We start from the raw sequence: 16468 nt of genomic DNA on the forward strand, positions 1-16468 counted from the left end.
CTCTTCCGCTGTGCTGCTTTAGTTGGGTATTTTATCAAGGTGACAGCTTGTGGGACATGGAGGACTTTCTGTGTGAGTGAAGCCCTGTGTGAATGTATGCTGCTGAGATTGGGCATAGCCCTGTCAAAGACCAGAGCCTCGTCTAGGGGATGATGGCAAAACCAGCCACCCCTCAACCCCTCAAGAAAAAGCTCAAAGGGATGGCGAAGCCTTCTCCTGGTCAGGCACCACTGTTGATAGTGTTGCAGAAAGTATCCAGCGTAGCTTTCTCCCTGCCTCCGATGTATAGCCTGAGGCCTGCTCCTTACTAGATGAGCTCCCTGCCCCCTTGTTCAGCTATGTATCGTAAACCCGGAGCCATCCCTCGGGCCCTATTATTACATTTCCTGCCACTGGACTGTGAATGTATGTTTATCAAGGTCAGCTATATTAAAATTTTCAAAATTAAGTTTTTTAGAAAATGTGAAAACTTCTTGCCATTGTCTGTTTTCCACAATTACATGGGGTTATATATAATGATTTCAGTATATTTTCATGAATTTTTGGGGGGGAGTCAATCATAGATTTCTAATCAATAAGAGAAATGTCTTCTTCTGTTGCTAGATGATGGAGAAGGAATAAAAAATCACAATATTCCCTCCCCTTCAAAATTTGTTAGTTATCCACTGAGAGGAACTTCACCTGTTTCTTGACCTCCTATAACATAAAGCATTAGTTTTTATAAAACAGAATGCAAACCTTTTCAAAGTGAGCATAAAATTTAATTTATTTTTTAATTGAGTAATTGAAACATGAGTTTTATAAACAAAGCTCATACTTTCCCTGCTAGACATTTCTACTTCTCTCTGCCCTGTTGGCAGTTCAAGAGGGATGGCTGAAAGACAGCCTAGGTATCTATCACTAAGACTTCTTTGGCAATAACCATTTCCTAGCTAAGGGGAATTTTAGGGGTCATAGAGGTGGTTCAGCATGTAAAGATGCATGATCCTCAAACCTCACAACTTGACTTGTCCCAGGGCCCACAAATAGGTGGAAAAAAGCATCCCCACAGAGTTATCTTCTGATCTCCACACATGTACTGGGACACTCGAACCTATACATACATGCACACACAATAATAGTAATAAATTTGGGGGATTTTTATGTACGTGTATGTGTATAGGTATGTGCATGTGCCTGTATGTGCATGTGCCTTTGGGTGCCAGAAGGAAGCATCAGATTCCCTAGAGCTGGAGTTAACGGTAGCTGTGATCTTCCTGGCTTAGGAGATGGGAAGAGAACTCAAGTTCTCTGGAAAGGCATTTGTGCTCCTGACTTCTGAGTCATCTTCCAGCCCAATAAATTGTTAAAGGAAGAATTTTGGTTGTATGTACTTGTGATGATGTGGTTTGGTTTGATTTGGTGAAGCAGGAACTTGCTATGTAGCTTGAGGCGATCTGAAACTTTAAACCTTCCTACCTCTGCTTCCTATGTTCATATTTTTAAATGTGTTTTCATGTTGAATATGAAGTTAAATTTTAACTTAAAAAGAAACTAATACGTGTTTGCCTAGCATGCATGAAACGTTGGCTCTAAACCCCAACACAATAAACTGGTCATGGTGGTACATACTTGTAATGTGAAATATTATTGTGCATTTATATTGTGATTTTCAAAACCAAACATTTTAAGCAAATACCAAGCTCATTGTCATGGCCTGGTTTTTCATAATTAATTGATTTTTTTCAAAACTCCATATTTTGACTTTTGGTATTTCCTAAGGCTGTATATAGTGTGCTCTACGTTTCTCCCTGAGGAGACTGCCAGTGAGCCACACCACCTGATGGACTGTGGCATGAGGCATCACATTCACTAGATTAAATGTACTACTATTATATTCTCTGTGTGTGTGTGTGTGTGTGTGTGTGTCTGTGTGTCTGTGTGTCTGTGTGTCTGTGTGTGTGCAGTTTTATCTCTTTTTCATTGTTTGAGAATTTCCTATGTGTGTTTTGGTCAAATGCCATGAATTTTTTTATTCTGGATAATTTCAGTACATTTTTACTAGGTAGGTGAAAGCAAGAGGCTCAGAAGTTCAAGATCATAGTGGAGCATTAGGTGTGACTCAGTCTCAGTAAATAAATATGTATCTAGATCTACCCTTATATATGTGTGTCTATTAGGTAGGTAGATAGATAGATAGATAGATAGATAGATAGATAGATAGATAGATAGATAGATAGAATGAATCTTGACTTGTGATGGCACTGTGGTACAGTCAGTCTTGCAGTTCCATCCTATGGCCCAGGTACAGCCGTCACTCAGTCTCCAGTGTACAAGGATTGAAGGCATGAACCACCATATTTGATTTTCCACTTTCATTAAAATAACAACAGTGTTTCTGAAAATTGGAACATTAAAGTCTGGAAATTAATTATCCATAAATCTGCCACCTTCTAATTTAACTTGTTTGGAACATTTAGGTGTTTGTTTCGGTCTTTTTTTCTTACGTATCTTTATATACTTCCTCATACATATTTCATTGAAGACTCTTGTAAGAGTTAAAAAGTAGCTTTTGCATTCTTGTTTGCAGAGCATATGAAATATTTTACTTCATTCTCACAGCCTTCTCTTGAGGCAAAAAGAGCCCATTGTACAAGAACCTGTACAGCCTCTCTGTGGTACCTCAGCAGAGTTCAGTTCATGAGAAAAGCACGTGCTAACACAGCAAGTGGATGTGTTTAGAAGAAAAGCTGTACAAACCAGTCTGCTGCCCACTGAACTCCAGTAATAGTTCCAAAATTATATGTCCTATCAAATTTTAGTAAACCCAGAAAATATGAATTATCTTGAAGTAATCAAATTAGTCTTGTTATTCTTTTGTTACAATTAATGTGGTTTTTATCTTTTTCACCTAAAATCCATAGATTATAAACCAAAGAGGTTCCATCTGTGAAAAGTGAGACTCAGGACAGGCAAACAAGTATTCTCAGGAACTGGTTTCTGAGGGCTTTCAATACATCAGACCTGAGTTTTGTGGCTATTTAGTAACTTGTCTTCATTAGAATTTAGAAGCAAAATACAATAAAAATAATTGAGGGCACTTCATTCATCTGTTTGTTTGCCTGTTTGTTCTTGAACCTTTTCATTGTAGTGGTAGTGGTAGTGAAGACAATACTGTTGCCTCCTTGTTGATAAGTTTCTTGTTTCTCTTTTGGCAGAGGAAATCTGAATCACCCAGTGTCCTCTGCAGTGTTTTTAGGTTATTGGTTTTGTTGCTGTTGTTGTATTATTGTCATTGTCAGGGGTGTCGGGGCAGGGTTTCCTGTATCCCAGACTGTTCTCAAGCTCACTATGCAGCCAAGAATGATCTTGAACTTCTGCTCATTTTGCAGCTACTTCCCAAGTGCTGGGATGACAGGCATAGGCCCCCTTCCCTGTTTGTGAAGTGCTGGAGATTGAACCAGTTGGGTTGTACAGACTGGACAGTCACTATCAACTGAGCTGTATCCAAGCCCCGCACTGGCTTTTGAAAGGGTAAAGATTAAGAATTTCCTGCCTTTAAAAGAAACATCTTTCCACAGCTACAGAAGTGAGCTGGGTAAGATTGCCGAGAGAAGGTGTGCTCCCTGCACCTGCCAGCACCTTTGCCCTAGAACCTCCGCTAATGTTTGGCTGGGCCCTGTGCTGCTTCTGCTTTCTTGTGTGTTACCTTCATAAGATCCTAGCCTTGAACCATACTGTTTTGATGCTCTCTGCCTTAGCATTAACTGCATTTCTCAATAGCTAAGTGCTCCAGGCTAACTGTTGTATGTCAGTTAGTTCAGCTGTTGTCCAGTGCATCAGTAAGTGCACTGTGGTAATTAAAGGTCGCCTCGGCTGTTTACCTTAGCACTGAATTCATCTACATCTCTGTATCATCTGTTATGCTAAAGTAGATATTTACATATAGTGGCCATTGCCACCTTTCCACATAGTTTTTAGCTATTTGCCTGTCTCCAAATTATGAAGTATAACTATGAAAAGACATGAGTTTGTTGTTATTATTTTTATTCTATTTACTTCTGTCATTCTGCAGTGTATATTAGTCTTCTATTGACCAAATACTGAGAAAATCAATGTACAGTAGAACCTTTTGGGGGGAGGGGAGCTTGTGGTTTTGGAAGATCAAGCTGGGATCGCTTTAGTTCCATGGGGCTGAGATAAGCTGGGTTTAATTGTGGAGAATGGAGTAAAGCAAAACTCTCACCTGAGAGCAGCTGGGACGAAAGAAAAAGGGAAGGAAGACAAGAATGAAGACCAGGGAGAGAAGGAAAGGGTCAGAAAACAAAAAAGAAAAAAGATGCCTTCCCAGAGTATGTCCTCCCCTTCCGACATCCCCACCCTCTCCCACTAGTAGCAGCCGCAAACCAGTTAGTTCTTCAGCACATGAACTTGTCATGGTAGGATATATTCCCAACCCAACCATAATGCCAAACATAGTGACATAGACTAAACTACAACAGTGTTTAAAGCTTCTTAGAGATCTCATTATGTTCCTTCTTGATCATTCAAACTCCCTATGTCAGTCATTCTCCTGCCTCTGCTTCCTAAATGCTGGAACCACAGATGTGTGCTACCATGCTAATTTTAACTTCCCTGATCCTGATAAACCTTCCTAAGGACCACCAAGAAGAGAGGCTGGAAAAATGACTGAGGTTAAAGCACTAGCTGCTCTTCTAGAGGTTCCAGGTTTGATTCCCAGCAACCACCTGACCGCTCAAACATCTGAAACGCCTTCTGCTGACACTGCACACACCTGGTACACATATACAAGCAGGTCTCACACATATAAATATGCACATAAAATACAAATAAATATGAAAAATAGTTATCAAGAAGAGAGTGCAAAATACACATACCTTCACCAAATGAAATGTTTTTATTTTTGTTCTTTACATAATTAAAAATTTTGTTCTTTTAAAATGTCATAAATGTTTAGTTAGATGTGGCTCAATATTAAACAGAGAATTTGCCAAGCATTGCTGAGGCCCTGGGTTTATTCCCCACCCCTACCAAAGAGAGAGAAAGGAGGCAGAGAGAGGTAGGTAGGGATGTGTGTATATATCAGAGAGAGAATATCACATGATATCATGTAGGGAATATAGTTATCCCAACATTCCCTTTTCTATCTTCCTTTTGTGTTTTGTTTTGTTTTGTTTTTTATATGTTTTGTTTTTGTTTGGAGACAGGGTCTCACTGTGTAGCTCTGCATGTCCTGGAACTCGCTCACCAGAGTAGGCTGGAACTCACAATTCAAATTTGCGTGCTGGGGTTAAAGGTGTGCACTACAACTATCCAGCTTAATTTTTTGTTTTGAGATCGTGTTTCTTTTAACTTTGGCTGGCCTTGAACTCACAGTGTGTGAAGTCAAGAGTGCCCTTGAATTTCTAATCTGCCTCCACCTCCCAAATGCTGAGGTTATCCTCATGTACCAGCATGGTCAGTTTATGTGGGTTAATTCAGTACCAGGACTCCTCACGTGCTAACCAAGCACTGTAGCAGCTGAGCTACATCCCAGGCCCTCACACCACCTTCTTACTGCTATACACCAGGAAATTAGAAAGGTACTCCACACTGAGGAAGTGAAGCCAAATTTTATTGAGTTATATTGGTCTGAGTTGATCTTGGGCATTCCTTATTTCTTCCAGTAAACTTCCTCTTTTACTGCTAATAAAAGCAGTGCTTAGGTAGGCTGTGTAGGAATTGCAGTTTGAGACCAACGGACACCATAAAACAGCCAAACAAATGGACCGTAAACTCCAAGACAATACCCTGTTGTAAAATGACAAGTTTTGCTTTGGCAGAAGAAAGTGGTGATTTTATTTTTCCTGTTATCACTGAAACAAATACTGCTTCTTTACTTTTGTGGGGACTTTTTCCCTTCAGTACATGTGTGTCTTAATAGCGTTCCACCAAGGGGGATGCATGCCCATGTCCCAGAATTCACCTGTCTAGAAAGAAACTGACTGTAGGATTTCTTTTAATTATTTGATTCTTATTGGCAAAACTGTTACTTCATAAACATACTAAACAAGATGGCAGCTTTATGTTTGTTTCTAACTCTGGCCTCTTCTTTTTCTTTCTTGGTTTTGAAGAACATGTCTAGCTCAAGAAAGATAGCATACCGTAAAATGCCATAAAGCACAGCTGCCCACAGCAAATACAATCTTGATTCCATGGTGAAAAGGAGGAACAGGGGCTTATTGTTGAAAATGTATGGCAGCTCGGTCATTTCTCCTGTGGCAGGATACCTATCTGCTTTCAAAACAATTACAATAGTATGTTTTCAGTGCAGCCTACCCTTTATTATGAATCAGATCAGTGGACTGGCATTAATCTATGTACAGGGAACAGTTCGTAGATTTATTCCTAATTGTATTTGGTTTGTTTTGAACGTCAAGCCTGGCTCCTCCTTCAGTATATAAATCAACGACTTCACACCTACCTTTACTACTAGTTCCTTCTAAGCCTCTATTACCTTTCTGGTTCCTTGCCGAAGCCTCCTACATGGTCTCTACCCATTTCCCTCTCTGCCTGCCCACAGCCCCATAAAAATATTAGATCTCATGCCTTATTTACTTTTAGTAGCTTCCTTTCTAGGACATAAGCCAAACCCTTAATGTAACCTTCAAAGCTTAGTGCTGTGGTTAGCTCTCAAACTACTGCTTTTGCCTCTGGATCTGTCTGCCCGATTGCCACCTCCTTCAGCCATACCGGGCATGGCCCTTCCCACTCGGTGTCCATCTGCTCGGCCTGCTCTCCCTTCACATACGTGTACACCGTTTCCCCCAAAGGAAACCGCACTGAAGCTTAGCCTCTACATGTAAAATACTCCCTTCCCTTGAACCCTAAACCTCACTATTTAGCATCATTCATTTACTCAGTAGTTTTGATGTCTGCCCCAGTATACTGTGAGCTCCAAAAGTATTGGGGTTTTTGCCTGTTGTGAGCGTCTTATCATATCCCCAGTGTATAGAAAAGCCTACCGTGATAGGTAGTCAGCAGGTGTTTGCTGAATGGATGAATAAATGAAGGATTTGGTTTTCTGCTATCTCAGTCTTAGAATTTTTTAAATCAGTAATGGTCACAGGAGCCTGAGCTGAAACCCTAGAAATAAAGAACCCTGTACACTACCTGCTCTACCCAGCCTCTAGCCAAATACTGCCTTATGTCCATCTCTCTGCTTTATTTTTTGAATTTTTTGAGACAAGATCTCACTATGTAGGTCAGGCTAGCCTCAGACTTACTATATAGCTGGAGTTGGCCTGGAACTATTCATCCTACAGCTCCCACCTTCCAAATCCCGTGTGTGAAACCATGGCCACCACACCTATCTCTGGAGTGCTGTTGTTTTAATGTTTATGAGTGTTTTGCCTGAATCTATGTCTGTTCACCACGTGCGTGTGCCTGGTGCCCACAGAGGCTGAAAAGGGGCATCAGATCCTCTGGCACTGGACTTATAAATAATGGAATTATAAATCGTGAGTGCCAGGAATTGAACCTGGGTCCTCTGCACAACAAGTGCTCTAACCACTGGGTTTCCAGTCCCCATACATTTTGTTGGTTGGTTGGGTTTGGTTTGGTTTGTCCTCAGTTGTGGTCCTTTTGCCACAGCCTCTCAAGTGCTGGGCTTAGCCTCATGCCCACCACCTAGTTGGGCCATCTCACTCTTTGTCTGTTCTTATTTCTCTTTCACTCAGGCTCCTACACGAATGACTGAGGTCCAAGGCTGAAGATGCTCAGCTCTCTGAGCATTATTTCAGGACTTTGTATACGGATTGCCTCCCCCTGCTTCAGCCCTCCCAGATAACCTGTCCTCATCTCTTCTCTTGTCCCATTTAAAAGGCTGCAGCGAAAGAGTCTTTACTCAGTCTCATTTAACTGCCAAGTAGAATTAGCAGTGTTCTTACCCTCGCTGTAAAACATACTAATTAATGCCTACAGCCTACTGAGTGTTCTCAGCTAAATATTCACAGCTAGTAGATGATGCTGTAGTAAGCCTTTGTACTTCCACTTCCTCCGCTTAAATGTATAGGCATAGCAAAGTCAGTTGTGTTTGTGCCTACCTGGTTATGTGCTCCCAAAAATGTAAATTATACATCTAATTAGATATTGCTAAATAGCTAATGCAGTAATTTTTAAATGAATGAACTGTTTTTTAAGCAGCTTTAGGCCCACAGGAATAAATGAAGCAAGGAGAATTCCGTGTGCTCACCGTTCCCACAACCCACAGCTGACCCCACTGTCAGCATCCTGGCCAGAATGGCACAGCTGTTGTAGCCAGCACAAAATTGGCACACCACTATAATTCACACCAAGGTTTACTCTTGCTGGTATACATGCAGTGGGTTTTGACAGACATATGATAATATCTGTCCCTCACTGAATTACCCTACAGGAGAGTTTCAGTTCACTAAAAAGCTCCACATTCATTGTTCCCCACACCAAATCCTGGCAACTAGTTATTTTTACTCCATGGGATATCAAATTAATAGACTCATGCAATATTACTGAATGTAGCCTTTTCATACTGTCTTTTACTTAGTAATATGTATTATTTCTTCTGTGCCTTGCCATGGCTTGCCAGCCCATTCTTTGTATTAATGAATAACATGCTATATCTGGTTATAACACACTTTATTTACCAACTGAAAGACATGTTTATTATATCCAGGCTTGGCAGATATGAATAAAACTACTATAAATACCCATGTCTAGCAGGTTTTATATGGACATAGTTTTTAACTCAATTAATCAAATACCAAAGATAAGAGTACACTTACTCTTAGAAGAGACTTAAATTTCTTCCACAGGATTTACCCATTTTGCATTCCCGTCAACAGTGGGGATTAACATTGCGCCATGTCCTTGCCAGCACTGACTATAGTCGGTATTTTGGATTGTGGCCATCTAGTAGATAGTAGTAGTTTTAATCTGCAATTACTTCGTAACGTGGTGTTGAACTTCCGATATCATCTGCCTATCTTCTTTGATAAGGTTCTATTCTGCAAGTTTTGGTCCTTTTTAAATTGTTCTTATTCAATGTGGTTTTTACAAAAATTTCTCCCAATTTGAAACCTACTTTTCATTCCTTTGATATTTTCTTTTGCAGAGGAAAAGTTTTTAATCTGAAATTATGAGTAGTTCTACTTCCTTTTGGTAGTTCTATCAAAAGGGATAGCTCTCTATCCCGTTCTATTGTATGCATCTTTATATTTAAAGTGGTTTTCTTTGTAGGTAATTTATAATTGAGGGGTTTTTTTTTCATTTTTTATTGTATTTCTATTTCGTAGGAGAGGTAAGGGTGTGGATGTGAGTATACATGTGTCACAGTACTCATGCAAAGGTCACCAAACAACTTTTGAAGTTTTCTCCTTCTATCTTGTGAGACTAGAGTCTCTGTCTCTGTCCCCCGCATGCTCCTGGCATGTGTATTCCAATAAGCTTCAGGGGCTCCTATCCTGACCTCTGGTCTTCCTGTAGGAGTGCTGGGATCACAGCACCAGTGGGTCAGTGTCTGTGGGTTATGGCAATCTACCTCGGGCCATCAGAACTCTCCCATCAGGCACTTTTGCCCATCAGGTGCCCATGTTGCATGGCTTGCAGGTGGAGATCATAGAACAACTCCCAGAGATTGGTTCTCTCTTTTACCGTGGGTCCTAGGACTCAACTCAGGTCATCAGAGCTGCTTGGCAAGTGGTATTCTTTTCCCTGGTCCAGGGATTATTTTTTAAATGTCACCCAATTTCCTTTTTTGTTGCCCTATATTAACAAAAGCCACATTCCTCTTGTTATTACTTGTTGAATATATGTGTGTTTGCATGTATATGTAGTGCACACATGTATGCATGCATGTAGAAGCCTAAAGTTGACTGTAGGTGGCTTGCTCTCCGTATTTTGTCTTGAGACAGTCTCAGTTGAACCCAGATCTTCCTGATTTGGCTTGTCTTAACCAACTTGCTCCAGGAATCCCATCTTACCTCCCAAGTGCTAGGATTACCGGCAGCTGCCACATCTTGCCAGCTTCGTACATAGATCCTCACCTCACTCTTGGTAGGGAAAGTATCCACTGGGCCATCTCTCCACATACCCCCAAACCATGTTCCCATTATGACTTGGTTCCTCAAGAGAATGGGTAGTTAGTATGATTGATATAAATTTTAATTTTATATCAGTTATTAGATATCTTAAATTAGCTCTTGGCTAAGTGAATAGTGTTGTGCAGAATTTGGGGGCTTCCAAAGCTAAGGTGCAGATTCAAAGCATAAGCCTCAAAATAATAGGATTTTTTTAGGACTGTAGCCAGAAGACTTGGGTAGGTCCCTCTGCCAGGAAGTATCTTGCATGATATTTATGTAAGCTGCAGTAGAAAAGCAAATTTGTGTATTTTGCTTTGCCTTTGTACACATTTCTTTTTCCTTCCAGAGTAGCATTCATTAAATGTCTTAAATGCCTTGCATGGGATTGTAAAGTTCACTGTGACCTCTGTACTGCTACATTATTAGGCCCAGATGATGCACTTGAAGGACTTTTGGCATTCAGTGGCTTAGTAGCCATGATTCAGTTTGAATCACCCCATCATGGACCAGATGAGAGCTTCCTTCCCACGGGATCCAAGCCATATTTTTGAGAATCATTATATTTTCCAACTTACTGAACTACTTTAGAGGCCTCTGGTTTTCACTGGCCTTTTCTTCATTTCCTTCTTTTGTTGATCTTGGCCCCTTTATCTTCCACCCACTTTATTACTCATTTCTTAGGGGCCTGACTGCTCAGTAACACTGAGAAAATGTATCTGAAGCCATATGGGTTGAGTAACACAAACTTAAGAGAGTGCAGGGGTGGGGTTGGGAGGGTAGAGAGTATGTGTTCTCTGAACTTCCTTTGTTTATGTGGTCTGTTTATATGTTGTTAAGGTTGTGTTATCCAGCTGTCTCCCTACTTTTCAAAAACTGACCAAGATATCTGGGGAACACTCTTAAGAAGGCCATGTTGACATAGTGAGAGGAAAAAAAAAAACAGTTTGTTCTCTGCCAAATAATATATCCCTTTAAGAATGTGGGAGCAATGCCAAAAAGCTTCTGAGGCTCTTGAAAGGCCAGTGACTTCTAAGGGACACTTTTAGAAATAAATTTAGAAATAAATTGACCAAGTCCTTTTCAGGCTGGAGGATGTGTGACTGTTAGACTGTGCTATCTAAGTCTTTGTGAGGAAGGAACCAAGTTAAATGCACGTTAACACTGGTGTTGGTAACAAGTACATTTGCGTTGGGAATCACTCTACAAAGCAAGTGGAATTCTACAGTATTTGTTAGAGGCGTTCCACTGTAAACACCTTGTCTCGAAGAAACTGAGAATGGCTCTCGAGCCTTCCTGCATGTGGCATGAACACCTTCCTCTGCCTTCCAGGCTCTCTATATGCCATAGTTCCTGAGATAAGTACAGAGAAGCCTTTTAGTCATGCTCAGCTATTTATGGGCCTTGGTCTGCTAAATAATAAATTTAGAAGTGAAATAACTAAGAGCGAGAAGTAAAGCATCAGTTTCAGTTTTTAGGGTTAAACCATTCCATTGAACATTGAGAATGTGGGTCGTCATCACTGCAGTTGCTTCCTATCCCCTGAATCCCCCCACCTCACCCCAGGATGAACACTGGCTCGCTCTGGCTGCTCTGCCGGCCTTTAATGGCCCCTCCCCAGCAGCCCCAGGACTGCCAAGGGCCCCCTCAGTGAAATCCATCGTTCCCTTCTCAATTCGCCACTGATTGCGGCCTTCTCTCTTGAGTGCTTTGCAGTTCCACTTAAGTGGCTGATGTTTGGGGTCACTATTGAATGTTTTGTGTGAATATCACTTTCGTGATGAATTGGCTGCTGCTGCTTTTAGCTGTATGGGGTGAAGCCCTTGGTGGTAAACCTTGAAAGGGAAAAATCCTTCTCTGTAGAGATATGCTAAATGAAATTACTCTCTTTGTCACTTTGTCCTTTTATCCTTGCAGTCTGATAACCTCAGGTTGCTGTGATTTATGTGTTTTCTTCAATTAAGCTGAGCTGTTTGCTATGCGCAGGTGCATGCTATTGGCGCCGGGGGTCATGGCAGTGAAGTGGTGCACGTTTCTGACCTGGAAGTGTGGTTTCTCTGACTCAGAACCACATCAGTATGCCTTCCATCCTCTACTTCCTTTACACTATTTCCCTTTTGAAGGGCTCGGTTTGTCGCCATTTAATCCAGGCATGATTCATGAGGGACTAAGAGCTGGTGATGTTGTAACAATAATACTGCATATAGTAATACTGCAAACACTTGCTGCCTTAGCCCTTTCTCTGTGTATGAAGCACTTTCAGCTTAATCCCTCTTGTAAGTTAAGTCAGCAGTTCTGTCTGTGTCTACAATGGGGACATGTTAGCTTAAAGTGGTTGATTAAATATTTTGCTCAAGGTTGCAATGCTTCCAGGTCACTCCACCTAAAAATCTCTACACGAAATGAATACTTTTAAAGGCCTGGGGAGATGGTGCAGTGGGTAAAAATGCTTGCTGCACAGACCTCCCAGTGGAAGGAGAGCCTCTGACCTCCACACATAAACCATAGCATTTGCGTGTGCACACACATACACCTGCATCTACACATGCCATGCGCAAACAATAGCAAGTTAAAGTTGCTTTACTTTCTTAAAGAACACTTTACAGGATGAATAAAAGATATTCCAAAGTATACCATGCTTATTAAAACTGGGCTGGTTCACATGTATTTGTATGTATGTGTAGTGTATATATGTGGTATATTCTCATGTATGCGCATGTATACACACCTATGCATGCAGAGAAGACCATCAGATGCCCTAGTCTATTAATTTCTAGTGAATTCCCTCATGACAGGGCTTCTTACTGAACCTGGAGCTCACCATTTCAGCTAGTATGACCTACTAGTAATTCCCAGTATCCCTCCAGTCTGTCCTCTCTGCCCCAGCACTGGGTTTATAAGTATGCTGAGGGGCCATACCTAGCTTCATATGTGAGTACTGAGGAGTAAGTTCTCATGCTTGCACACTGCCACTCTTACTTACCCACTAAGCCATTTCTTTAGCCCCCAACTTGTTTTTCATCTGCTTAGTTGATAAAGACCATGGTTAAAAGCCCTTTAGCCACAGAGTATAATTGATGTGTCCAAGTCAGAGAAACAAACATTCAGGTCAGTTTCTATTCTGTTGCTGATGTAATAAAGCTAAGAAAGGCAGGCCCTTAAATTAGTGGAGCTTGAACCAGAAGTAATTAAGCCATTAATTTCTTTTTATGATTCTCTCTTCCTCTCAGGGAGATGGAAAGCTTGATGTCCAGTTCTACCCTGCCGCCCCTTTCTGCAGATGAAGACGGCTCCAAGGAGAGTAACGGTCTGGCTGCAACTGGGTAAGCAGCTGCTGTGGGACACCAGACCTCCGCAGAGGCTTCAGAACACAGCTTCTGACAAAGTTGGAGGTGCTAACGAGGCAGTTTTGTTCCATAAGTGGTAGAAGGTGCATTTGTTGGGCTTTTCAAAGAGAGCTGTTGTAAACTGCTTTGTAATGTGCTTTTGGCTGCAGCCCGGTCCCTGTAAATTGGTACAGCCTGGCAAAGGTATTACCTGTCACACAGAACACGCTAAAAATCAAATGCATTTTCTCTGTAAGCTATGATAGGTTGTTCCCCCCCACACACACACACACACAGACTTGTGTATGGTTTGTGCATGTGTGTAGACAGCATGTGTGTAGAAGTAGAGTGTCATTAGTCTCTCTCTCTCTCTCTTTTTTTTTTTTTTGTTTTTGGGGTTTTTTTGATTGTTTGTTTGTTTGTTTGTTTGTTTCCTCTTTAATGAGTTAGCCAGCAAGCCCCCATGATCTTCCTGGGTCCACTTCCTTCAGGTGTGTACGGGGCTGTTCCAGGCATTTACATGAGTTGTGGGATCCACACTCTGATCCTCAAGCACTCTTAGCCACTGAGCCATGTCTTCAGCCCAGGTTCTAGCTTGACCATTGGTCAATGATACTTCAAGATGCCCCTGAGACACCCATGCTGAGATCCATAAAAGCATGTTGCATGGAAGTAACGTTAGTCGAGCTTTCAATTAGTCCCTCAAGGCAAGTGACTAGAAGGCAACCCCGAATGGCTATTACAAGCAGTTTTTATACTTTTTTAGGGGCACAGGTTACCTCAGCAAGGTTACAGTTCAAACTTATTGGCTAAGCATATTGACCTTTAAATCTATTGGCTAGCAAGCATCAGTCAGTACATTCTGAGAATTTTCTACTCAACAATGTTCCTATGGGTGGAGAATGGAACTTGGACTAGCCTTGAACCTAGGCGGGAAGCTGGAACCTGGCCTAGCCTTGCCCCAAGGCCGGTCGGTATAAGGCTGGCAAAAGCCCCTATGGTCCTTTAGCCCTCTAATATGATCCTTTGTTCAAGATGTTTAGAAGCTGGAGTAGAAAAGATGGTTTGCCGATTAAGAACACTGGCTCTTCTTCCAGAGAACCTTGGTTTAATCCTCAGCACCCACATGCCCAGCTCAACAACCACTCCAGTTAGTTCTAGGTGATCTGTTGCTGCCTTCTGACCTCGGAGGGCACACATAAAGACACAACCACCATACACATAAAAATAAGCAAAATTTTATTAATTAAAAAAAAAGATGCTTAGAAGTTTAGCCAGCTCCTTGTTTCTCTCGTCACTTTCCCATGGGCTCATTAGGCAGATCTGTAAAAGAATTCAGAGAAAGGTTAATAGCCACATCTACCTCGAAAGTCTCTGTTCTGCTTGAGAGGGTTGGTTTGGTTTGGTTTGGTTTGGTTTTTTTGTCGGGTTTTGTTTGTTTGTTTGTTTATTTGTTTGTTTTTCAAAACAAGGTTTCTCCATATATCCCTGGCTGGCCTGAAACTCACTCTGTGGATCAATCTGGTCTCAAACTCAGATCCGCCTGCCTCTGCCTCCTGAGTGATTAAAGGCCTGGCCACTCACTATGCCTGGCTTGAGGTTTTTATCGTTTCTTGATATTTAGAAGCTATTTACTAAAGAAATATTCCCTAATAGATAAAATAGAAGAATTATTTTAATCTTTAAAGCCCTTTTAAAAATACCCAAAACAGATATTATGTGATTCTGTTTTCTTCCCTCACATTCATTTCTCACTCATTAATATATCTGCCTTTTGACCTCTTGGCTTAAATGAAACTGCTCCCCAAGGCTTTTCTAAAGGCTGCCTATTTACTAGATTAGATCATTCGGGAAGACTGTTCAGTTTGGCCAGGCGAGCTGACATACCCCTTTAAGCTTAGCATTTGGGAGACAGAGGCAGGCAAATCTCTGTGTGTTCAAGTCCAGCAGGGCCTGCAGAGTGGGATCCTGTCTAGCACTTTTTTCAGTTGTATACCAAAGAGTGTTCGGGCCTTCGATCAAAAATCAAACATCAAAAGAAATAACAGCCTTGGTCTTTTTATTTTACTGTTTATCTTGGATTGACAGTATCTCACTATGTAGCCCAAATGAGCCTCATTCTGTAAAGCAAGCTGTCCTCAGATTTGAGGCCTTCCTCCTGCCTCTGCCTCCTGAGTGCTGGAATTATAAACTGGACCACCACACTTGTCTCCTTCCTAGCTCAGTCATGAGAGAAAAGTGGGGCAGTAAACAGAGTTTAGTAAGCAGGATGCCTGCTGTGTTGATAGGAAGTAAAGTGGGGGCCTGGGTGCGGCGTAGGAAGGGTTAGGGGGGACAATTTTAGACAATAGCCAAGAAAGCATTTACTGAGAACATAATTTAAACATTGTGCTCCCTCCCCCAAAACAAATCAGGTCACTTGAATGTTACCACCTAAGGAAAATTTTTACAGGCAGAGGAAGCAATCAAGCAAAGAGCCTGGAAGGAAGGACATCAGTGCCTTGTACTAACTGCCAGAAAGGCAGTGTGGCTAAAGCAGCAGACTGAAAGGTGGGATTAAAGGACTCGATGGGTGCTGCTTCAGTGTGCCAAGGAAATGCCTTGAGATCTAATACGGCTGTGTTTCTAGCAAGCTTGCAGCTAATGTCCGGATGCTAATAGGCCATACTCTGAGTAGGAAGGGCCGCCCGCCATGCAAGATGTAAGATTCTTTAACCTTCTCTCTACACACTGGAGGGTTTGAAGAAAATGAGGTCTGACTGACTTCTTGCTGATCTGATTGTTCTGCTGCCAGTAGGACTAGGGTGAAGGAAGCCAGAGCTGGAGCAAGGACACCCACATAAGAGGCTCTGGAAGTAATTTCGAAGAGAGATGGTAGCCTGAAGAACATCGCTCATAACTTTGACAAGAATATTTTTGGTGAGCTTGTGAAGGAAAAAAACCTCATCGGAGTGTGTTTCTAGGATGTGGGAATGGAGCTAGCGAGAAGTATTGAATTCCAGAGCTATTTTGATAGTAGGATTTGCTGGCAAGACCAGATGAGCAGTG

The 16468-nt window shown here is 41.6% G+C and overlaps 1 protein-coding gene across 1 annotated transcript in view; it reads left to right on the forward strand.

Annotated features, from left to right (window-relative positions):
* The window catches only part of Hmg20a (high mobility group 20A), an 83314-nt gene that overhangs the window by 33080 nt on the left and 33766 nt on the right, over positions 1 to 16468 (forward strand). Inside the window, exon 2 of the mRNA XM_032909607.1 lies at positions 13325 to 13417. Within this exon, the coding sequence (XP_032765498.1) occupies positions 13329 to 13417 (89 nt within the window). The 5' untranslated portion in view covers positions 13325 to 13328. The remainder of the gene's footprint in view (positions 1 to 13324; positions 13418 to 16468) is intronic.

This window comes from Rattus rattus, chromosome 8 (genome assembly GCF_011064425.1).
Source record: "Rattus rattus isolate New Zealand chromosome 8, Rrattus_CSIRO_v1, whole genome shotgun sequence".
Classification (NCBI taxonomy): domain Eukaryota; kingdom Metazoa; phylum Chordata; class Mammalia; order Rodentia; family Muridae; genus Rattus; species Rattus rattus.